Below are 26,524 nucleotides of genomic sequence, written 5' to 3' on the forward strand. Positions count from 1 at the left end.
GTTTGTCGTAGGTTTCAGGCAGTTACAAGCATTAATATTCTAAGGTTTTTGTAATTGCCCAAACTATGTAGTAACAACATAAATGTCCGCAAGGGTCGCATTTGCCAAGAATTATTCGCAATGTTTGGGAGTTTCAAAACCACAATTACTACCACAATTTAAAACATTCCTAGAAAGTAAGTAATCATGGTAGAATCTGGATAAGAATTATTTGTCTTCAACAGTATCTCATTCCTTGTTCCGGGACAATGACATATTGTCATATAAAAAAAAATTCAAACAAAACGTAACATTCTAATTAGCTTGAGACATACATCATTCAAGATATGTAATTTCTGTCTAGAATAATCCAATGGCAAGGATCACTAGAAGTGAGATATAACAGCCTCATTATGTTATGTGACATGGAATTGAAAACCAAGACTATGACTAAATTGGATTATAGTTTGGTTCCCCATTTCTGGCACTGTGTGATAATGTCATCATGTGGATTCTCTTTTTTTATGTTACTTTAATTATTGTATAAATTTGTACTATAATATACTCAATATTAACTAGGCAGCTTTTTAGGAACTTTAATAATTGAAACCTCCTTGTCCCCTCTCTATGTTGTCTTTGGTAGCTTTCTTCTGTTTACTAAATATAGAAAATGTAATGTTAAATAAAATGAACCACATTTGATTGTTTTATTCTAAAAGGATAAAGTTATTTTGACTATATATGTGATAACTTTTAGTTATCATTTGATATTTAGATTCATATGGATTATTGGAGATAGGTAAAGAGATAAAAAAAAATAAAAAGTAAATGAAAATATAGATGATTTTATTAAAGATATATTAGAGGATATTTTTGGAAGATGATAGTTGATTAAGAAGTTAAGAATTAGTTAGTTAGGTTTGTGTTAGTTACTTGTTTTACAAGCTTTCTTTTCTTCTTTTCTCTTGTATAAATAAATCATATTGGTTCCCTTTATAAGTGTGAATTCATATTCAATAATGAGAATAATGAAATAGAATGAAAATAGTTTTTGATTTTCATTTCTTTTCATTCTTTCTTGCTTTAAGTTTTTTTTAAGTTTTTCTTATCTTTTTTATTCATGCATGGTTCCTACCATTTTAACAGATTTGATTTACGGTATTGTAAGAAAAGTTGTCAAATTTTTAATTCTTTACATAACGACTGTATTTTTTATTTTAAACAAATATGAATAAACTCTAGATGCAACCTAGAAAAGATATAAGTTAAAGCTCTCAATATGTTTTATTAACATCATATTTTGACGATTAAGTGTTGGAATTGCTAGTGTTAGCTTATGAATGACTTCTCATTGAAGCATAAGTCTCTGGTATTGGACACAGGTCCTTCTAATGTACCTGGTCCACTACATGTATAAGCCTTAAGGGTCAGTTTGTGAGCTTAAATGTATAGGGGAATGAAGGAAAATAAAAGACTTGTAAGTCATTTCATAAATGTATTCATGTATTTCAAGTCTTCCGCTTCCTCTTTTTTCCATTTCCCTCAAAAAACCAACTCACAAACAAACCCTAAGAGAGTCATAAGGTGGTCTTGTAGTTAGGTAAATGGTTTAAGAAATAGAGTAAAAGATATTGTAATTCGAGTCTCACCTATAACAAAATCCTAACATAATATTAGCCTATAAAAAAAAGGTGTATAAGTCTTTAGATACATAGTCCTTCTAAGCAGCTTAGCTACTGTACACACTTTCTTTTGGATGCATTTTGTCCAACACACTTAAAGCATAAGCACAATGTCCATTGTATACAATATCCACTATCCATTATTTACTTAGTGGTATCATAAATATTGTCGCACCCCGATTTTCGGCTGCACGACCTCATTAGAATAGCCACTACATTTTTTTCAGTCAAAAATGTAGAAAAATCTTTTGGCTCAATCACATTAGGCCTTGGACTTTGATATTCAGGTTCGGGAGTCATTACACACTAGGGAAGGTATTAGCACCCCAGTTGCCCGTTTGAATGGTACCCTACTAAATTGCATGGATTATTAATTTTATTATAATTATATTTTTACCAAAAAAAACTTTATTTTATTATTATGTCTGACAAGAGTGATCTTGGTCCTACGTATCCCCTTTTGGGAATCAAAAATACGTAGTTCTTTAGGTAGAAAAAATTTATTTGTTGGGTTGATTTTATTTCTTAAAAAAAGTAAAATTTAAACTATCATTTTTTAAAATGAGTGAAGCATAGCCCTTACGTCCGATACCGCATCTCATATTAAAATTTAGTTAAGAAATTCCATTTTTTGTTTTTTTATTTAAAAAATAAAATCTTTTTAAGACGTGAAAATATAATTAGACATATTAATCATAAGGAAGTGAAGTGTAGCCCTTACATCCGACACCGCAACATACCTTACAATCTTTGAGTTAAATATTATTTCATTTTTTGTTGACTCATAGATGTTTGTTGTATTTGTTTTTTTTATATGTTTTGAATTGATATATAATGAGAAACTAATTAATTACATATTTTGCTTTAAAACTAAATATTTATTGAAAAATGTTGTAGTATATATACAAATAATGTATTGTTTATACATTTACCTTTTTGATGTAGTTATAATTATATGTTACAATCATGATAATTATTATTACCAATGCAATTATTAATAACAAAAATAAAACAACTACACAAGAAAGTAATAAAAATGACATACCTCTCATAGTGATTCCAATAACAATGAAATGTTGCAACACGAAAAAGGTGCAAAAAAAGGCTAACCGATGCAAACAGACATATAGTAGAGGTAGGGACTTTGTGTAGCACAGACTCAGAGACATCGCTTAGACATGTATATGAAGCTTCTCTACAATGTATACTAATGCAATTATAATTCCTCTTGAATTTCTTTGTATTTTTTTCTTATTTTTTAGGCGGTGTTCTTGTGTATCGGAGATCTTGAATTATTGTAGATTTCTTGGTTTTTGGTTGGATGAATATGTGTGAAAGATAATGTCTAGAGAAGAGAGAAAGGATTGAAAAGCGAATTGTTTTTGATTGAGAGAATTGTTGTGATGTAGTAGATTATACTTTTTGGATGGTTCTGGTTATCTTTTGGTTGATGATTCCTGGGAATAGGTGATGAATGAAAGATTTTTTTTAGATGAAATTTGATGGAGGAGTTCTTTAGATGAATGATTTTTTAGAGGATGGTGATTTGTTTCCAGAAATTTGATTTCATGTCTCATATGCCTATTTAAAGTTGAATTTTGACACATGCTTGAAAATCAAATCAAATCCCCTATTAACTTCAAAGAGAAAGTTAAGGAGATTTTGATTTTTGCTTTTAATTAAAATTCAAAAATTTGATTTATGCGATTATGATGTTAAAATTCAAATTTAATAAAAGTCATAAATTCAAATTTGAATCATTTTTATTTTGGAACACATAAAAATGTTATTTTTTATATAAACCCAAAATGTTTATCTTATTGTTATATTTTTAAAAAAATGTATTTTGGGTCGGACAAAATTGGGTATTCACAAATATTTCATACGATTGTGACCATAAACACTACCAAATATTCATGTGATTTAAGAATTGTCATAGAAACACATATATTGATTAAGCATTTATCACATGATTAGATAATCAACATATAGCTATATCATAAAGATATTTATTAACATATATTTTAAAGAGATGAATTGTATCATATGTCATCTATGTTAAGTCCACTAATATCCACAGATGAAAACCACATAAGATCTTTGATGGGAGCAAGCTAAGGGTTGCATGTAAGATCAAGTCTATACCGGACATCTTCTGTACCAAAAAATATACCATTTATTGTCACGGTTTATTATTGATCAAAAAATATTTAATTATTAAATTTAAACTTAAATGTTTTTTTTTCCAACCAACTACAAACAATGGCTCATAAAGTGCACATTTTGTGAGACAACAAATGTGCTCCCTTATAATATAACACCCTAGATTACATAAGATATATGAGGTTCGATGTGTGTGGCTCTTGTATGCAATATTTGACTCTTTGATATTTTATTGCAAAAATGTTGTGAAATATAAGTGGAATTTTGCTTACAAACACATTATAGTCCTCGAAATGATATTTTATCTATGGTAGTTGAGAGCAACATCATGTAATAGATATATACGTTGGAGAATTTCTCCATCCGAAATCCATAGATTAAATGCGGAAGTCCTTATGACCATGATTTTATGCCCACAACCTAATGTCTGTGCCCATATATAGACCCAAATGGAACAACCATGGTCCAGACCGAAGAAACCCCAAATGATTTCATGGTGAAGATGAAGAACATACATTGTTGAGTTATTTCCAGAATCTCCAAGGTATGAGGGTGAGATGATCTTCCAGATGATAGAGCGCCTTACGGTTTTCCTTAGTTTCTCTCTAGAGGGGAATGAGAGAATTGCCTTAGTTTCTTAAGAGTGTGTTCTATCTTGTGAGGAGGAGCTTATCCTTATGCCTTATGTGCCTTATGGATGAGTGGATAGTGTTCTCCCATGATGGATAACACTATTCTCATCCTACCTTATTCTCCTCAACCTTACACCCTAAAAACCTTATGCTCTACAAATGGGGACCATAACCTATAAAAGTAACCCCGTAGTGGTTACTACTTTAGTTGCAATAATTCTGATTCAGTCCCTTCATCAAATCAGAAATTGCCTGAAGGTATCTACACTTATCATTATTTCATGACACATATGCCCTTAGCCACCAAATTAATTACTGAAGATCATTTTTATTTTGGCTAATTACATAATGGCCATAACACAATTATAGAATTATATTTGTGACCCATAAATTGTCAGAAATTCCAACAATATACTCTAGTTTTGTAGTTGAAAGTGATACAATGTTTTCTCTCTTGATTGACCATGACACCAAATTGGCTCGAGTTATGTGGTATCCTCTATTGGTACTTCTTCTTTCTATTCTATATCCAACATAGTCAACATCATAGAGCCCTTCTAATTCATACTCGTCATTTTTCTTAAGGTATATCAAAATTATTGGTTCCTTTCACATATTTGAATATCCAATTAGAACAATCGTGTGTCTTTGTTGGACCAAATTGAAATCGAGTACATAATTACACTAAACATTATGTCACGTCTGGACGTAGAGAGGTATAAAGGAGAACCACTTGATTAACCTCTCCTCCATCTTGAACTTCTTTTAGTACTTCCTTTATTTGCTTAGATTGATGGATCTATACTACATCTTTTGTCTACTTCACTTGGGAAAATTTTGAGTTCTCCATTATCCTAATTTCAAATTCCATTTGTATTAGCTTGGATAAGTCCTTGTGCATACTTTCATAAATGATTCCATGAGCAAAATTAATCACAATGTGAATGAACTTAGTCTTTCCTATCGAGCTCTATGGGCTTACTTCAATCAATATAAGGCTTTCTTCAATTTGCATATGTGCTCTGGATGAACATAACTTTCGAATCTAAGAGATTGTATGTGATAAGATCACAGTGGCTGATATGATAGAAGAGCAACCCAACGTGCCCATAAGGATGAAATACAAACCTAAATGGCTTGCAAATTATGAAGAGAAATGATTTTGTTTTAAGCAATTAAATCAAATGGGCCTCTCTTGTAAACCTGTAATAGGAGAACCTTAAAAATATGTCATTGTATTATTTAATCTGAACTTTGAGATGAATGGAGGCAGAATGAATATTTCCAGTATAATTTTTATTCTTAGTTCTTTATTGTTTCTAGTAATCAACAAACAACATTGTATCATTGGTGCTTTCATTTCTTGAACAATGCCTCCCAAGAGTTCTAACAAGGAGATAAATGAATCATTGCTCCAAATCTTTGCAGAAAAAATGCAAGAAAACAAGGAGCAACAAGACACTAGGGATGAAGCCATTTCTGAAGCATTATGTGCTATCATAGACAAGTTGGCAGGTATGGCTATTTTACCTCCTCAACCCCCTGACCCCCCCCTTCCTATTGTTTCACTGCCCATGCCACCACCACACACACCTTCACCCAACCTCAAGAATACACCTTTCCTGCCACACTATCTCATTGGCAAAAAGTTTAATATATATACAAATCAACAAAGCGTAAAGCATCTAATGACTCAAGGCTTTCACATACCCGAGCGACAAAAATGGGCCACAAAAATAATCGGTTTCATTCTGAAATCAAATACAGAATGAGTACCTCCAATAGGGTTGCATATGCACTTTCCTGATGTCATGGTGATGAACCAGTGGTGTTATGCTCCATCTCCTCCCCAATCCCGAACATATTTGACAGATTACGAAGGTACTACAAACAGACAGAAGGGCAAAGCCTTATTCAGAATATTCAAACAACTCAAACAGAGAGTACAAAGTTCTATTCTTCACCGGGGCTATTATTGTATGATAACAAGATATTTATACCCGATAAAGATAACTTGCGTCTAACCTTTCTGCATGAATTCCATGCTTCACCAACAACTAGTCATTTGGGGTGGAAACCAACTTTAAGCCGCCTCAGTGTGTCTTGTTACTAGCTGAGTGTGGCTAAGGATGTCAAGCAATTCATTCGGTATTGTTCAACCTGCCAATAAAACAAATATTGCCCTCAGAAAACAAAAGGTTTATTGCAACCACTGCAGATTCTAGAGAAGGTCTGGGAGGATCTATCTATGAACTTCATAACTCATTTACCTGTCTCACAAGGGCACACAATGATTTGGATTATTGTAGATCGGCTGACCAAGTATTATCATTTTATTGCACTCCCCACCAAGTTTATAGCAAAATCTCTGACTCGTAGGTTCATGGACGACATCTGCATATTACATGGAGTTCCAAAGTCAATTGTTTCAGACAGAGGCAAAAAATTTCTAAGTCATTTTTGGAAGAAATTATTTAAGTTGTTAGGAACTCAACTTTGCTATAGCATGGCTTACCACAGACAAATAGACGGTCAGACGGAAGTCATCAACCGTTGCCTCCAAACATATATCTGTTGTTTCACAAGCACTTTTCCAAAGAAATGGTCCGACCATTTACCTTTAGTGGAGTATTGGTACAATACAAGTCATAACAGCTCCATTGACTTATCTACATTTGATGCTCTCTACGGTCGTCCACCACCCAGTCTAAAGGACCATCTTCCACGACCAGATTCATCTAATGTCGTAGCCGATATTCTGCAAAACAGAGCTACACTGTTAGCTACACTAAAACATTACCTCTGTAGTGGGTATTGTTGCGCCTTCAGCCGTACTGCCAAATGATGGTGAACCGCCATGCATCAAACAAGTTGAGTCGCCATTTTTACGGTCCCTTACAAGTGTTATATCGTAATGGCCAAGTTTCTTATGAACTTTATATACTAGCCACGTCTAGGATTCATCATATCTTCTATATTTCGTTGTTGAAACAGTTTTTTGGTGACCCCCACGGCCAAGTTGCAGCGCTTCCCACAGATATCCAAGATTTGGGATTTCCCTCGGTGAGTCTTGCTATCAACGACGGGAAGGAGTTATCGAAGAAAGGGGGTACTAAAACGAGCACACAGGAAGAAGATAAGAGAGTCACTGACTCGATGGGGGTTTTGGTTGCAAGACTTGGCCTCATCACCATTGGGTGGTGATTTCGTTAGAAAGAAGAAGATGAAAGAAGGGAGTTCTGAAGAGGAAACACTTGGAAAGAAAAGTCATAATGCTAAGGAAACAAAAGGCTTTAAGTTGAAAGTTCATAATAACTATAGCCTTTATGACAAATCATTAGGTACAGAACAAAGAGTTCAACCTACACCATTGGATGTGGAAGTTAATTCTCATCCATTAGATGAACTACTGCACTGTCCTTCTAGAGTCTCGATCTCCGTGTAGGCACATGACCACACACATTTCAACAAAGAGTCGTTGGATGCATTAAAGGCCTTGAGTGCAAAGGACAAAAAACAGATGTAGACACACATTTTCAACCCTCGGCAACTGTGTTGTCAACAAAAGCAAATTCCAACATGCAACATTGTAAGACTAAGATTGCAACTAAGGGGGGTGAATTAGTTGACTTAAAATTATGTCCACTTTTTCTGCAAAATCAAGAGTTAAGTGCAGCGGAGAAATTATGCAGAAAATTAACAAGTAAAAATCAAGAGATAAGGAGAAGAGAGTACACCGAGATTTTATATTGGTTTACCTTCTTGTCCATCAAATGCTACATCTAGTACTCTTGCAACACAAGAGATTTCTTCAGTAAATATTATGAGTTGTAATTACAATATACAATCTTGAGACCTCTATGTACCTTACACACTCACTAATACTTATGTCACTCTTGAAAAACATCTTTTCAAGTGACTATATCCCTTTTCTTATCACACCTTTGTGAAAGAAAGATTTATGAAATGTCAATGAAGAATTTACAACAATGACAGAATTGCATTTACAAGTTTTGAATATAATATAAATTGCAATCTGATAACTCTTTTGCATACTAAGTAATAATGTTCTTATAGGTTTGTAAAACTTTGAAACACTTCACTTCAAGTAACTCAGAAAATTCACTTTGAAAGTTTAAGAACAAGTTGCAAAAGTGCAGAAAATATTTCAAAGATTTTTCAGAATTATGTTTGAAAGTTTGTGTAAAAGTTCTTTTTTGATTATGAGTTTCAATATCTTTAAATAGGCTTTTCAACCAGTCATAACACCTCTTTGAAATGGTAAGAATTGATTGGAATGAAACCATTTCGTTTGGGATGAAAACCATTCATTTTGAAATCTAAAAACTAGTGCAACAACTCTCAGTAATTGATTACAGCCTTGAGTAATCGATTATTCAAACACACTGTCCAACTGTCAATTAAATTTTAATTGGAGTAATCGATTACATCATTTGGATAATCGATTACACTGCATATTTTTTATTGAGTAATTGCCTTTCTCACTTATGTAACCTCTTACTTAGATACAAAAATCTTTTACACACTATTTTTGAAAATTGTTTTGTTTATACTTGAAGTGTTTCAAATTTCTTTACAAAAATAGTTTGAGCATTATTACTATTGTATATTCGAGAGTATAGGATAGAAGTACTTATTTAGACTTAGACTAATTTGTCTTGAAGCTTTGTATTCTTTGTCTTCATAAGTATTCTTTCTTTTATTCTTCCTTTTTATTCTTTTTGGTGATGTTGGTATCTTCATCAAAATCGTACCAAGGTCAGGAGTAAAGATCTTCTTCAAACGCAACACTACACACCCTTGGATGACATTGCACAAGTGGACATGGGTAGAAATATCAACAATGTGGGCCCAATCTCTTCAAATATTTCGTTCAACCTTGAGGACAAGGTTAATGCGGCAGAGATAGACAATGATAAGATCACAATGGCTGATATGATAGAAGAACAGCCCAGCAGACCCATAAGAATGAAATACAAACTTAAATGGCTTGCAGATTTTGTAGAGAAATGATTTTGTTTTAAGTAATTAAATTAAATGGGTCTTTCTTGTAAACTCATAGTAGGAGAACCCTAAAAATATCTCATTGTATTATTTAATCTCAACTTTGAGATGAATGGAAGCGGAATGAATATTTCAGTATAATTTTCTTCTTAGTTCTTTATTGTTTTGTGCTAATCAACAAACAACACTATATCAATATGACATACATTTCTCCATTAAATACCCATTTAGGAATATATTCTTCAAATCCATTTGATATAGCATTATGTTAGATGTGAAGCAAAGGATAATAAGATTTGAATTGCTTCTAACCTTGGAACTAAGGAAAAAGTTTTAGTGCAGTAAATTCCTTATTCATAAATATAGTCTTTTGTTACTAATTTGGCTTTGTTTTTTACGACATTGTCATCTTCATCAAGCTTCTTTATGTATACACATTTGGATCGAATAACTTTGATTTGTTCTTTGGTAGGGGCGCCAGATTTCATATTCCTCTTCTTTCAAATTGATTTAACTCGCCTTACATATTTAAAATTCAACATTCATATAGTAGAGCTTCATCTTTTGCCTTGGGTTCCAATTAACGTGGAGTCACAATTTAATTTTGTAAGTTGAGAAACTAAAAGTGAAACAAAATTTAAATAGAGACTAAAAAAAATGTCATATTTACGATGACAAACTTATTAAATTGATGATGTATAATATATGTTTCTCATTTTATATTGATACCAACAAAGTCAAAGGTGAAGGGAATAGAAACAGATTAGTAGAAATAGCTCTACTTTACTCTCTAGTTCAAATCCTTACTCCATTTCTTTCTCATTTCTATATTTTTTTGGGATAACATTTTTTTTCTATTTATACTTTTCATATACACAAACAACCAATTTATTATTGGTTTATCATCGGTCAGTTTTTCCTCTATATTTTTGTGAAACACATATTCTATCTCAAAAAATATGTATCATTACATGTATCATTTATCGTGATTGATTAAAACAAACTTAATTACTAAAATCAGTATACATCGGTAGGCTCAGGCACCAAATTTTAATGAGAATGAACCAGGAAGTGGTAACAAAACAATCAAGCTGCTAAAAGGTTCATGTTGATCATAGTTAGCATTAATTATTATTTTCCATGTTCACTATCATTTAATACTTAAATATCATATATTGATACCATAATTGTAATTTATTATAATTTTTATACATTGTTAATGTAAAGATTTATATATAATCACTATATCATTTTTTCATTTGGATTATTATCTTTTTGAATAATCAATAACGTTTAAATATGAATAGTATTAATCAATAGGTGGAGCCCAAGAAACAAAAAATGTCTTGGGTAGGGTAGACAATTATATCAACCCTCAATGTAAACCTAAGTCTTTGTTTATTTATCACTCACTCACAACTCATATCACATGATTTTGCTGCACCATTTTTCAAGCTAAGTACCCATTTATATTCTTTTTAATCCATCTTAATATTATTTTTTTGCCCCTTCCACATTGGTTTCATAATTTCATTATTCCCTTTGCCTTCAACGCACTTGCATGTTGATAGTACGTACACAAGACAGTGTGCAACTGGCTAGTGGCTAACCAAGAAAAATCTTTTATTATTATAATTTCACTGAAATTCATGTCATTCTTTTTTATTAGTTGTTCCCTGATCCCATAAATATGGGTCCTTGGTATTCGGTCATCGAAATTTTAAATTGCGGTTATGATAATAATTGCTATTATATATCTAGCATAGCAACTACCATTTTCAAGCCACCATACTATCAATGTAGGTATAGTTACCATTGAATCAAATCAATTTGATATTTGTTCAAAACTCTCATTATTTAACTTGGTAAAATTGGTTAATGAATCAAATAAGTTGAACATGAGATAAAAATTGAGCTCGTTAAATAAATAAATTGAACTTAAGTCAAATACAGTTCGACTTATTAGGTTGACAAGTTGACTCGATTATATACACATATACACACATGAATGACTCAAGTGAGAACACTTCTTATATAAAAAATGATGATACCACATTAACTCAATGTCATACAAATAACATAAATGATTAAGATTAAAAGTTAATTAATGATCACATGCTCACTTAAAAAAGTCATGTGTGCTTATATTTTAAGAGGAAAGATCTACTTACTTCAAGTCATCAATTATAGGGAAATCCAACGGTTTAAATTAGTGATGATTAGATCTAAACTATTAGATATCCCTATAATTGATGGTTAGAATGAGGAGTAAGTTTAAAAAACTTACTTTTGAAGTAAGTGAATTCTCACTCGTATTCTAATCTTGATCATTCAAATAAAATTCAACAGTTTAATTGTTCTCATTTCTCCATTACAATTGTTATCACGTGAGATATTTTTCATACATACATAAAAATGTAGACAATCTTTATTACATAACTTAATTAGTAGCTACATTTATTATTAAAATTCACAAAAATTTTCTACATGTATAATCCATCAACACATTATTGGCCTTTAAATTTATTCTAGTGAATGACATGAATTTGATCTTGTTAATCTACTCGAAAGTTTGTTAACTTTAATTGAGAAGAACTTGAATTGAAACGAACTTGAATTGATAAAATAGTTTAACTTGACTCATTTCAAGTGATAGATCTATTTTATCAGTTCAAGTTAAACTTCATTTAAGCCAAATTGGGTTCCATGTTTTAGTAACGTAGGTATTTATAAAAAGACTACCACGACGTTTTCTACATTTTTTTTCTCTTTCATTACGATTTTTAATATTATTTTAAGTATTTAGAGAAATAATTTATACTCTTTTCTTTTTCTTGAATTTTTACTCTGACATTTCTTGCAATGAAATAATTCAAGTGAAGCTCAAAACACTTATTTTAGGTAAGGCAAAACTCTTCAAATATCTACTTTTAATCACAATATTGGAAGATGAAATATTAAAATTCTATTTATCATTATTTCCAATGTAAAAAAGAGAGAATTCAATTCGAAATTTATCAAATTAGTAAAAGAATACAATGAAGAGTAGAATTTGAAACCCAACAAAGCTCACATCTTCAATATTATCCCTCCCCAATAATTCTACATTGTTTCTCTAATCTGACTTCATAAAGAGGAAAATGTATTTAAATTACAAATTCAAATTTATAATACAAAATTTCCCATTGCCAAAAAGTAAAACAAAAATAATTTTGGAATGACGAAGGTTAAAGTTAGACGTAGCTGGGAAGACATTTGTTGTCCTCATGAGGATATAAGAACTCAAATGACACATAGAGTAACATATTTTTCTGCGACAAAAGGTGTCCTTCCCAAGTACACCCACCCAAAATTAATCTACGCTAGTACTCACTAGATACCATGTCTAAACTTTGGCTAATAATGGTGATGATGACGATGATGGATCAAGTAATCATCTCCACCATTAGATACCTCGAAAATTGAAGTTTGACTAATCAACTGTTGATGGTGATGTAACTGAACCTCCTTTTGTCTCCTCAACTCCATAACCTTCCTATGAGAATTCGAATGCTTAGTCGACACAAACGTTGGACTCGTTGCCGGTCTATATTCCGGCACCAACCTACCAGACTTGAACCTCACGCCACACGCATTGCATAATGTTTTTGGGCCCATAGGCCCACTCCTCCATTGTGGTGTTTTTTCTGCACCACAATGCAAACACTTTCGTCCACAACATTCTACATTATTACTATTGCTATTACTATTATTTGAATTCATGTTCAATAACTCTTCCTTCTTTGTTTTTGGTGGTGTCACGCGATGAACGAAGCGCGTGGACCAGTCGCATGGAGTAATGCGTGAACGTTTGCTTCTTACTTTCCCAGGGAGTGAGGTTTCTGTGTGGTGAAACGATGTGTCTCGTGTTGTGTCGTTTTCGGAGGATGAGGATGATTCTGCGGTGTGTGATTTGGTTGCGATGGCGGTGATGGTGGAGGAAATGGCGGCGCCACCTGAGAGAAGTTTCAGTGTTTTTATTTCTTCCTCGGCGGAGAATGAATCTTCCACGAAGTTCGACAACCATTCTAGTTCAGCTATATCGTCGTACTGTTACCAAATTGAATTTCAAAATTAGTAATTAATAATATTATTCAAGTTATGATTATAATTTTCTTAAATACACAAAACCACTATTTCACTATCAATTTGTAAGCATTTGTGATATATTAGTACTTTTACATAATAAAATGATAACCTAGTTTTTATTTTGTGATTAGGAGAAGAGTACATTGTCCAATATTGCTTACTACTAAAAAAGAGAAGAATATATATAATTATATATATATATATTCAAATATAATATAATATAAATGAATTACAAAATATGTATGAATTGTGTATGAATTTTTAAGATATAAATATTATACTCATTAAAAAATGCAATTGTGATATTCATACATCTAATGATGTAAGGATCTGCTCAATGGTTCAATTTATGTGAGTGATACTTGTTGGAAGGAAGCACCCCAAAAAAGATTAATTTCTTACCAAAAGATGAAGGAATATATTTGGTAATATAAAAAAAAACATACTAAAATTTTACCATAATGTTTTTCTGGTATGATCACCACCCATATTTAAAAGTTTGATAGTCATTTTCATCTTAAAGTACTAAATAGTAAAAATAAGTTATAATTGATTTTTGTATCATCTTATCTTATAAGTAAGAACTAATATTTTTTAGAGTATTATTTTCAATAATTGAACAATTAACTTTTTAATTAAACTAAGAATCTAACAAATCCTTACATCATATAGTCAACGCCTTCTTGCTAAGTAAGATATATTAGTGTTCATTTTGAAGATATGGGGAGGAACTTCTAAATAATTACTTACCGGAACACAGAGTTCTCCACCGGAGAATTGATAATCACCGCCGGCGAATGCACAAGGAACAATGTTACCGGAAACTGTAGAATTCCCGCTGTCAACAGGAACGGCGATGGTGGAGGAGTCGTTGGAGTTCCCAGCGGCATTGTCAATGAAACCGTCGGACATAATAGCATCGGCGTTGGAGAAATCGAGGAGGTCGTCAACGGCGAAAGGCTCACCGGGTTTTGGTTCGCCGTGTCGATTTTCCGGCGAGAATTGGTTAGCTCCGGCGCCGAAATAGCCACCGACGAAGTATTCCATTTAACGTATATAAGATAAGATAGTGATGAAGTTAGTGAGAGAGGAATGAAGTGCACCGTTTTGAGAGAGAAGGTAAAGGATTCTGAAGTGTGTGTGAGAGTGAGAGTTGATGGGGTTTTGAGGAGCAATGGAATGGCATAAATGTAATTTATTAGATATTCTAGCATCTTTTTACATGCACGCACATTTTTTTGTTTCCCACATGTATCATCGTAATGAAGACAATTATGTTCGAGCTGGAAACATTCATACGTATGTGGGATTAACTCTTATAGCATATATTTTTTCTATCCACAATACTCGAACTCGAGACTTTGTTTAAAGAAAATCAAGCATGTATCACTTAAACCAACACTCAGTAATACATATATACATTTGATAAGATAAAATATTGTGTATATATTTTGGATAAGTTTTTTTTATATAGTCAATTCACAATTTAAATAAAATATAACTAGAACTCAATATATTATGGAGGAAAATTGAGTAACTCTTCTGATAGAAAATGTGAGGGTATTCACTTATTTCAATAGTAAATTTAAAAAGTTTATTTTACATTTTAGCTATCAATTCTAAAGAAATTTAATAATTTGAATTAATAAATAGACTTAAATCATTAAATTTTCTTAAAATTGATGGTTACAATATAGAGTAAATTTTCTCTTGAAATAAGTGAATTTTCTCTCCTAAAAAAAGTTTGGAATCATGTTTAAAATGATTTAGACATGGTAGAAGAGATTCTTGTAAACTTCATTAAAAAAATAGATGAAAGGCAAGTTCTTTTAATTTGTAAAGGAAGAGTTAAAAACCTATATGTAAAATGATTGTGAAATATGTAGATGTAAATAATTTTCCATCCATATTTTATTGTTTAATCCATGTAGCCGATTTTACTTAATAAAATTAAGGTTTTATTATTGTAAGATCTACTAGATCATCGTATTTCATATTAGGACAAATATTTAATTCTTATGAGTAACATTTGTTGTGATAGAGATTACACATATGAATTAGTTATTTATCATGAAGGGATAATTTAGGGTATAAAAAAGGGAAGTGATTTGCAAGTTGTGTAAAGGCAATTAAACACCACTTTAGATTTTGTGTTTTTCCTTTATTTGACATTTGAGTTTTTCTTTACTTACTACTGCTATGAAGGCTTTTTTTATTTGTCCCTCTTTTTTACTTTATAGTAATATTTAAATTGTTTCTTTAACACATTTCGAATCTATTTGGCTCTTTTTTCATTTTACATTAAAGGAATTGGCAACTCTACCCTCCAATATAGCTTTGAAGACCACAATAACAATGTTATAGTTACCTTATATTGTTCATAGATAATCATGGCAACAATCTCACTGAATATGGGCTTTACATTATTAGGCATGTCATGCTTTATGGCATTTAAATATATATATAATTTAAAAATAATGAGGCAATAAATTATTAGTTAATAATGTAAAAGAAAACTTTTTAATATTAAGTGCGTTCAAATTAAATATATTATATTGTAAAATTCATAATAACAAAAACTTAAAAACGGAATAGACTTTATGTTATATATGATATTAAATATATTACATTATGAAATTTTTAACTTCATAAATAGCAAAAACTTAAAAGGAAACTTCAAAATTAAACATATTATGAAAAAATAAAATTCATTATAACAAAAACTTAAGTGCATTCAAATTAAGTATATTATATTATGAAATTTTTAACTTCTTCTGCTTAAAAGAAAATAAAATCAACAAGTTGTTGGTCTAATAATATTAGGTATGTTTCATTAGATCTATAGCATGGCCAAAAGGTCAAAAATTTGATTCACGTGACCGACATTTATTGTGAGAAACAGTCACAAACTTCAGAAGAGATTAGTTCATTGCCTATAAAGTAAGAAGATACTCTTGGTATACAAAATAAAAAAAATGGAGTTTTAGTTAAAGGATAGAGTTAAGATTCCATGCTAAAGAAATAGCAGCATCACACAATGACATGGCATAAGTAGTTACTTTTTTATACTCTTTATCTATGAAGTACATTGGTATGTTAGGAAAGTATTAATGCTATTACTAAAGTTTGTATGAAAAAATGAAAGATTATCAGAGTAAAGAAAAAAGTGAAGGAAATATTAGTTGATGTAATGAATAATGATCATGTGGTGTGAAGAGGAATCAATAGTTATGTCCACATACACACTTTGCTCCATTTTCTTAATATTTAAGTTTGAGATTTAATGCATTGGTGATAAAGTAAAACTAGTTAGCAGAAGCTTTAATATTTTAATGAATTAAAGGGATAAATTATTGTATAATATACTCAATAACATCTTTATCCACCAAAATAATATTAGTTTAGCATTATAATGCTCCACTAGATTCATAGATAGGTGAAAATCTCAAAAATTTAATTTCTATGAGGAACATTTATTGAAAGAGACAACCAAGTATCTCGAAAAAAATTAATTCATAATCAATAGGATGAATGAATATCATTAGTTATACAAAAAACAAAAAAAATCATCTCATGTAATAAGTTATTGTTTTTACATTTATATTGATAGATAAAAGTGTATGTAAAGAATGAAATTATCATATTATTAGTTTTTTCTTGTTGTTTTTATATATATTTCTCACTAGTACCTAAGAAGATTGTAAATAAAAAAATCAAAGATTTATCCTTGATTTGGAATAAACACGTTTAATATTAACTTATTAATATGTAATCAATGGGTGATAACTTGTATAAACGATTCTATAGTGGATAATTAAAGCCTTAGTTAACAATGATTAAAAAGGGTAAATTTAATGTTTCAAATTCAACTCCTAAAAAATCGAACACTTGCAGAATTTGTAGCTGTCACTCCTCCAAAAGTGTTCAATTTTACAGCCAGATTCCTCTGCTACTAATAATATTATTACTTTGGGAAATGTGCAAAATTTTAATTTTAGTCCTTTCATTCTGATTTATTACAATAGTTTAATTCAATTAAGTATACTTTCTACCACTCTTTACTATCATAACATGTTATTATATTCCTCTAGTCACGTTTCAGCACGATGCTTACAACTCAACTTCATCAAAACCATGGCCATGATCTCATTCACATGACTCGTTAGGAATTTTTTTACATTAATCTCATTTGCTACCTGGCTAAAATGTGATCATTAATAAATAAAAATGTGGTTATTTTATGATTTCTTATTTTCCTTTTTTACCTACCAACTTTGCTTAGAGTAATATGGGTATACAATATGAAGGTTATTGTTAGAACATAATTTTTTATATGTCACCATTTTAGGCATGGTGAATATCCATTTTAGTCCTTAAAATATTTTGCGTATAATAATTAATTCAGAAAAAATAAAAATCTAAATTAGTATTGAGGCAAATGTAAGTCAAATTAGTTTCTAGATGTCATAAAACATGCTAACATGACTAATTTAACCCGTATTTAATGTTTTTAAGACAATTTTCGATTTTCAATTTCTAATAAACGAAATTGATGCACAATAAAATTTTGAGGGACTAAATATGTATCTACTCTAAAAAATAATCACTTTATTTAAAAAAGTTAATTTAAAAACAACTTATCAAGATATTTAATGAGATAATTATTTATTATTGGCAATAAATTTAATGAAATAACTATCTCATTTGTTAAGGGACAATGAAGTTTAAGAAGTCTTTATTTTGTGACCTAATTAAGATAGGAACTTGGGAGTATAGTTATAAGTTTGTTTTTTGTAGGGTTTAATTTTTATATATTACTAAAAGTGGAGTTTCACTCTCTTCAGTTCCTATCTATATATCGATTATCATCAAATCATGTAGAGGTATTTCATTAAAATAATTTAATTGTACAAAGTCAAATATTTTTTATATAAAAAAGAGTTACATATGACAAAATTTATATGCAATTTAAAGGTATTTATTGCGAAAATAATGCAGAAGCATTAAATGAATATTGTGAATTTTCATTGATTGATTAAAGGATTATAAGTCATGTACTTATATACACAATACAAAGATAACTTGTGATACAAGTAACAACTTAACAAACTCTTAACAAACTAACTAAGATATTAATCACATGTGTAAAATGTGCAAAATGTGTAAAATGTGTTATGGTAGCTTTGATCTCCAATATCGCCCCTCAAGCTGGAGGGTAAATGTTAATGACTCCAGCTTGATAATTTGATTTGATAACAGTGTGATGGATCGGAATCTCGATCCTCATGTGATTTGATTTTCTCAACCACTTGATTATTTTCCTGGTGAGAAATCTTGACCATATTCCCATGGTTTTTCCATGGTTTTACATTATTGGAGGATTCTTTGAGTGTGAAAAAGAACTCAAGAAATTGCATATATTATGTTGAGACCGACTCTTTGTATCTTTGTAAAGCCTCTAATTTCGCTTTCCATATTCTATTATCCATCTTGGTTTACCTTTTGTGATGAACTTGCTTCACTACCTGAAGCTGGAATCTTATTCTCTTGATTATTGATGTTTGCATTCTTCTTGGTTTCTACATGTGAACTTTGGACTATCACTACTTTTGGTGCCCTCAAAGATTTCTTAGTTCCATTAGCAAATGTCTCAATTGAGGGTGGTTTGACATAAGCATGTAATTCTGTAGTTGGAACAATATTGTTGTTGTTGCTGCAAAGGGTTTTCCACTCCAAGCAATCCTTTGCAAATGTATATTGTTCAAGAACCTTCTCTTAAGCCTTGTGAAATGAAAACACAAGATCTTGGATATCATTGTTTCCTTCATCATTCCCTTTTGGACAACTCCTTCAAAATCAGTAGGTGTGTGAATGTGGTGTTGGTTGCCAAGAACTGGTTCTTCATGAGTCTTTTCGCACTATTCCTTCTTGAAAATTTGTTTCTTCTTTTTTTGCTTTCATCTTCTACTGCGAAAATAATGCAGAAGCATAAAATAAATATTGTGAATCTTCATTGATTGATTAAAGGATTACAAGTCATGTGCTTATATACACAATACAAAGTTAACTTGTGATACAAGTAACAACTTAACAAACTCTTAACAAATTAACCAAGATATTAATCACATATGTAAAATGTGCAAAATGTATAAAATGTGTTATGATAGCTTTGATCTCCAATAGTATTTTTTGCGTTATTTTTCAAATGATAGTGAAATATATGCCATGAGCCCATGATTATTACATTTGTTATATTTTCATCAACAATAAATGACACTTTTCTTGTTTTCGTTAAAGAATAATATCACAAACACTTAGAATACACCATCTAAGTTTTGTACTCTTATAATTGTAATGTACAATTTATTTGATGATGTAAAATTTCACACCATAAAATATTAAATCTAAACTCTTATATACATACATAACACTATATCATTTGTACTGTGGTGCATTTGGAAAATTAATGTATATATTACAACTCATCAAAGTGGTTGCCAAGACTGTGAAATTTGTTTTATAAAATTTAATTGAAAGCTTTTACTATGGTTTTCATGTGACCAATGAAGCTTAGTCTTAGAATCAATTATTAATTTTTCTTTGGATACTTCAAAGTTAAAATATATCTGTACGGACTTCATCAAATTCAACAACATATTCATGTAAAATCACGTGGCTGTTGGTGTAAGAGCAAACATTTTACTTTATTTTATATTTTACTATATTACGATACTATAAAACATGAACTGACTTAGATGGACTCTAATCCCTAGGTAAATGAACCCACAGTAACTAGTGGATAAGGTTTTTATACACTGTATTAGTATATAATATTTTTATCCAACATCCTCTTCTGATACTGAAGAGTCTAGTACCAAGTGAAGATTTGAACATCTAATAGAAAAATGTTAACGGCCATAATTTTAATAAAAAAATTAAAAATATTCTTCTTCTACACATATTTCAGTACCAAAAATGAGAAAGTAGATGTAATCAATTATTACTGTCACGTTTTTATTTAATTTAATACATTTCAACTTGCTCTTTTGTGTTCACTTGTTGCATATTCTAGGGGGGAAATAAAGCAAACAAATGATTTTTCAAAAGTGGAAAGAAAAAGCTTAGTGGTTGATCAAATATATAAATGCAATTTGCTGTGGTTTCTCTTTATTTATTTTTATTTGAAATTAGTGGTTTCTCTTTATTAATTAGTGTGGTGTTAATTAGAAAATTAGTGGGTTGCATGGAGCACAGAAAAAAGAAAAAAAGAAGTGTCAGATTTCATGTGAAAGTTAAGTATAAGGCTGAAGGTGAATGAGTCTTATAAATCAAGCTTGGGTTGGTTCCAATGGGATACTTAATTTGAGGGTTTTTTGCTTCTTCACTTTCCTTTGATGCTTCCTCAACACAATAAATTATGCTTAACATGGTACCATGTGCATTGCACATAATAGTAAATTATGGAGGACCGACAATGAAATGGGCTAACTCGATATTTGTTCGAAACTCGATTCGTTGTTTAGTTCGATAAACTTGGTTTATGAACCAAATGAGTCAAACTTGAGCTGAAAATTGAGCTCGTTAAATAAACGAGTCAAACTTGAATTGGATAAAATTCGACTCATTAGGTTTATGAGCTGGCTCGATATATATATTAATTAATTTTTATGTTTATTATGACTCATGCATTATTTTTTATATTTATCGTTATCATATATATGAACAATGTTTTATATATATATAAATTTGCAAGTATTTTTTAAAAATTAATTAACTAATTAAGTTGTCCAAATGAGTCATTTCGAACTGAATCGAACAGTTCATGAACTTTAACCGAGTCAGATTCGAGATAAAAAAATAACTCGTATCGAACTCGAGTCAAGTTTCGAGTCGAACTAATCCTTATCAAACTAAACCGAGCTAAACTCTGGTTTGACTCAGTTCAACTCGTTTCCAACCCTAAAATTGTGCAACCATCTCTCAAAATGTACCTAAATGAATGAAACTATATGGCCTCTTATTATTATAGTCTTAGAGGAGATTTTACTATGCATTATGTTTAAGTTGTAGTGCTTTGTATATTAAGTACTTATGATATTGTATTCCCAATAGATAATATGACTCATACCTTGGATACAATTTCTAACTGTAATAAAGTATATGTAGTGAATAATAATTTCTCAACTTCTAAGAATAACGGCAACAACTAAAATCACATAAATGACACCAAGATTCTAATATAGAAGACCTTCTCAATATGAGAAGTAAAAAGCTACAAGCACAAGTCAATTAATTAAGTTCCACTATGACCAAAATATAAGTATAAGAGTTTATCAAATTATAGCACTTAGTTGTACTAAATAATAAGCAAACAACATACAACAAACTTGAAAATATGAACAAAGAGTAACAGAAAATCAACTACTATGATGACCCAATTTTCCAAACCTCATATGACTTATAAGTGACCCAACCATTTATAATGAAGTACGAGATGTTATAAATCTTTTGTCCAAATTTATACTCGACCAAACAGTGAATGAAGACACAATAACAAATCAACCACAACTGCTCTTACTTCCAACAAGATTGGTTTCTTCTCTCTCACTTTTCTATTGTCTATCTTCCCTAAACTCAATGCAATATCTTGCTCTAATCTGACCCGTATCCACTAAGTTAAGTGGTACAAGTGAGCTTATAGCAATTAGGTCTTTTTCCATGTGTGCTCAAAACCTAACACTAACATGATTAATCATGTTCTTTAGTGTTGACAAGATGGATCTGGATAGTAGGAATATGCTAAAATCTTCTAGTATAGCATGTGAAGTGTTTGAACCAATCGGGGAAGGTAGCTAAAAATGTTCTCCGACGATTATGTGAAGGAGATATATAAAATATCATAGAATAATAAGTAAGAGATAGAGTGGGAGAATAAGTAAGTTAACTCAAAAGGTTAAGTAAACTTCCTCATAGGAAAATCCCCTATTTATAGTGAAGAAGTGAGTGGAATATTCATTTGTAGATGATATTGATTTGGTCGACCAAATGGCATGTCGAGTCTGTCCTAGACAATTGAAGATTGTTTTTCCCATGTCATGTGGCTTTGACAGATCTATTCTCTATGGACATTTTCGCTCATATTGCCATGTGTCCTTATGTCATTGGTCCATTGCTGAAGTTTTCGAAGTGAATGGTGGATTTTCTGAGTGTATTAGGTTTTTTTAGTGTAAGAGGTTTTCTGTGTGAAGATGTTTGAGAGTGTAAAGTGAAGTAAATCAAGTTTTGAGTTTTAAACACTTGTAACATTCAATGAACACTATTGATTCTATTTCGCCTTACATTTAAAATGTGAATTATGGCGTAGTAATATTTCATTGTTACAATAATAGTAGACTAATAATTTTTTGAGGGGTAAAGATTATTAAAATGAATTTTATTACATAAAACTCATATTTTAATCCCTCAATTTAATTTATTTTTCCAATTCGATCACTCAATTTTTTTCAAAGGTTCTTCAAAATTGTTTAATTCTCACAATCATCTATCTGTTGGAGAAATTATCTCCATCCGAAATCCATAGAGTAAACACGTAAGTCCTTATGACCATGGCTTTGTTCCCACAACCAAATGTGTATGCCCATACGTACACCTGGAACATCCATGGTCCAGACCGAAGAAACCCCAAATGAGTTCATGGTGAAGATGAAGAACATACCTTGTTGAGCCATTTCCGGAATCTCGAAGGTATGAGGGTGAGATGATCTTTCAAATGATAAAGCGCCGAATGGTTTTCCTTAGCTTCTCTCTAGAGGGGAATGAGAGAATTAACTTAACTTGAGAGAGTCTTTTATGTAGTGTGTTAGAGGAGAGACCTTATCCTCATGCCTTATGTGCCTTATGGATGAGTGGATAGTGTTATCCTATTCTGGATAACACTATTCTCATCCTACCTTATTCTCCTACACCTTTACACTTGAAAACTTATTGCTCTACAAATGGGGACCATAACCAATAAAAGTAACTCCGAAGTGGTTACTACTTTAGTTGCAGTAATTCTGATTCAGTCCCTTCATCAAATCAGAAATTGCCTGAAGGTATCTACACTTATTATTATTTCATGACACATATGCCCTTAGCCACGAAATTAATTACTGAAGATCATTTTATGTTTTGGCTAATTACATAATGGCCATAACACAATTATAGAATTATATTTGTGACCCATAAATTGTCAGAAATTCCAACAATCTCCCACTGGTCACACATATGATTCTTTGTACGTGTTATCCTTAATGCGCGCTTAAATATTGTCATTATGATTTAGGCATACCCAAATTATCCCATCCATCAGTCCTGTCTCCATATCGAATCACAGTGAACTTCGCCATATCAATCATGGCTAATTCAACAATGACCACCAACATTGACACAACCAAATGACACAGATACATCATGAAATGTGTAGCATGAAAATTACATGAATATGATCTGTACATGTCAATTTTCAACTGGTCCTACTTAACTTTAGTGAGATCCTTAACTATAACATAAAACCTTATTGTACAAAATATAATGACAGAATACCAAACTGAATGATTAATCAACTGAAGTTTGAATACAAAGTATTCATACAAAATACTGAAATCACATAGAACATGATAAAAGTTGTGCACAATCTAACTCCCACTAAACCAAAATATCCTCACACTGTAGAACACCCATGTGAGCAGCATGCTCATGAAAGACCTTGGGTGTGAAGTGTGATAGCCTTTGTAAGAGGATCCACAATCATGGAGTTAATGCCTAAATGTTCTATGGAAAGCTGGCCACTTTGTACCTTCTCCTTAACAACTAGGAACTTAATGTCGATGTGTTTCAAAATGGCTGATTTATTGCCACAGTATAACTTTAGTGGTCTTTCAATCCTTTCCACTATCTGCAGCCCAGTAACAAAATTTATCAACCATGATGACTGAAGTGATGCCTCATAACATGCTATATATTTTGCTGCCATGGTGGATGAAGCTACAAGGTTTTGCTTGGCAGAACGCCAAGAAACCGCACCACCAGCTAACAGAAAAACATAGCCTGAAGTAGATCGTCTACTATCTTGGCATCCCGCAAAATCGGAGTCAGAATACCCAATGATCTCTAATTGGTCTGATCTCCTATATGTGAGCATATAGTCTTTTGTTCTCTTTAAGTACCTCATGACCCTTTTGGCTGCTTTCCAATGGTCCATTCCTGGATTACTCATATATCTGCCTAAAACCCCAACTATGAACGCTATATCCGGACGCGTACATACTTGAGCATACATAAGACTCCCTACAGCTGATGCGTAAGGGATCTTTTGCATTTCCTGAATTTCCAGATTTCCTTTAGGGCATTGATTGAGACTAAATTTGTCTCCTTTAGCAACTAGAGTATCCATTACTTTACAGTCATGCATGCCATGTCTTTTAAGTACCTTTTCTATATAGCTCTTTTGTGATAATCCAAGAATACCCCGAGATCTGTCTCGGTGTATCTGGATTCCTAATACAAACGAAGCTTCACCAAGATCCTTCATTTCAAAATTACTGGATAGAAATGTCTTGGTTTAATAAGGTACCCACATCATTAGTGGCAAGCAGTATGTCATCCACATACAAGAGCAAGAAAATATACTTGATCCCACTGAACTTGTGATACACACAATCTTCAACTGAATTCATCTCAAAACCAAAAGAGAGAATCACCTCATGAAATTTGTGGTACCATTGACGAGACGCCTGTTTTAGCCCATAGATGGATTTTGTCAATTTGCAAACCATATTCTTTCGCATAAAATGTTCTGGTTGCACCATATAAATATACTTTCATCAATGTTTTCATTGAGAAAAGTTGTTTTGACATCCATCTGATGAAGCTCTAAATCATAATGTGCTACAAGAGCCATGATTGTCCTCGGAGAGTCTTTTGATGAAACCGGAGAGAAAGTCTCTTTATAGTCAATACCTTCTTTCTGAGTAAAACCCTTAGCTACAAGACGCGCCTTATACCTCTCCGCATTACCATTAGAATCCCGCTTGGTCTTAAAGATCCATTTGCAACCAATGGGTTTCTTACCTTCTGGTAATGGGACAAGTTCCCAAACTTTATTGTCTTGCATGGATTTATACTCCTCTTTCATTGCTTCAATCCACTTTTCCGAATTGGAACTTTGGATGGCTTCACGAACGTTTAATGGATCATTATCCATTAAGTCATCACCCTCATGTTATAGGAGAAAGCAAATGCAATCATCCGGAATTGCATTCCTCCTTTCTCTAGTGGATCTACGCAAAGCTATAGGCTCTTACACCTCTTGTCCATGTTCTTGAGGGTTTTGAGTTTTTCCTTCATGAATTACTAACTCACCTTGAGCAGGGAAGGTTTCATCAACTATGTCCTGAGGAGGTTCCAAATTTGCTTCTTCAAAAGCAACCATATGAATCGCATCTGGAATAGATACAGATTCTTCCTCTAAGACAAAGTTTCTAACCTTATCTTCCCCCTCAAACTCAATATCCTCAAAGAACGTGGCTGTACCCGTCTCAAATATGGATTTCATACTTGGATCATAAAATTTATAGCCCCTTGATTTTTCAGAGTAACCAATAAAGTAACTGCTCACTGTACGGGAGTCCAATTTCTTTTCATGAGGCCTAGAAGGCCTTGCCTCAACTGGACATCCCCACACATGAAAATGTTTTAGACTTTGCTTTCGCACAGTCCAACGCTCATAAGGTGTTTTAGAAGTTGCCTTAGTTGGTACCCTATTAAGAATATAAGTTGTTGTCTTAAGTGCCTCTCCTCAGAGTGACTCTGGTAAGGTAGAATGACAAATCATACTCCTTACCATGTCCTTAAGAGTCTGGTTTCGTCTTTCAG

At 31.7% G+C, this 26,524-nt stretch overlaps 1 protein-coding gene across 1 annotated transcript; it reads right to left on the minus strand.

Moving 5' to 3' along the window:
- Positions 1–12,855: 12,855 nt before the first annotated feature.
- Positions 12,856–14,729, minus strand: LOC109337721 (GATA transcription factor 9-like). The gene is made up of 2 exons (XM_019574753.1): positions 14,360–14,729; positions 12,856–13,570 (listed from the first exon to the last, which is right to left on the minus strand). The coding sequence occupies exons 1-2, from the start codon at positions 14,654–14,656 to the stop codon at positions 12,878–12,880; spliced, it is 990 nt and encodes a 329-aa protein (XP_019430298.1). The 5' UTR covers positions 14,657–14,729; the 3' UTR covers positions 12,856–12,877.
- Positions 14,730–26,524: the final 11,795 nt, after the last annotated feature.

Source organism: Lupinus angustifolius, unplaced genomic scaffold, assembly GCF_001865875.1.
Source record: "Lupinus angustifolius cultivar Tanjil unplaced genomic scaffold, LupAngTanjil_v1.0 Scaffold_9_209, whole genome shotgun sequence".
NCBI lineage: Eukaryota > Viridiplantae > Streptophyta > Magnoliopsida > Fabales > Fabaceae > Lupinus > Lupinus angustifolius.

Coding starts and splice junctions, on each gene's coding strand:
- LOC109337721 (XM_019574753.1), bottom strand. CDS start 14,656: ATGGAATACTTCGTCGGTGGCTATTTCGGCGCCGGAGCTAACCAATTC. Junction 13,571..14,359: donor GTGGAGAACTCTGTGTTCCG/GTAAGTAATTAT, acceptor ATTTGGTAACAG/TACGACGATATAGCTGAACT.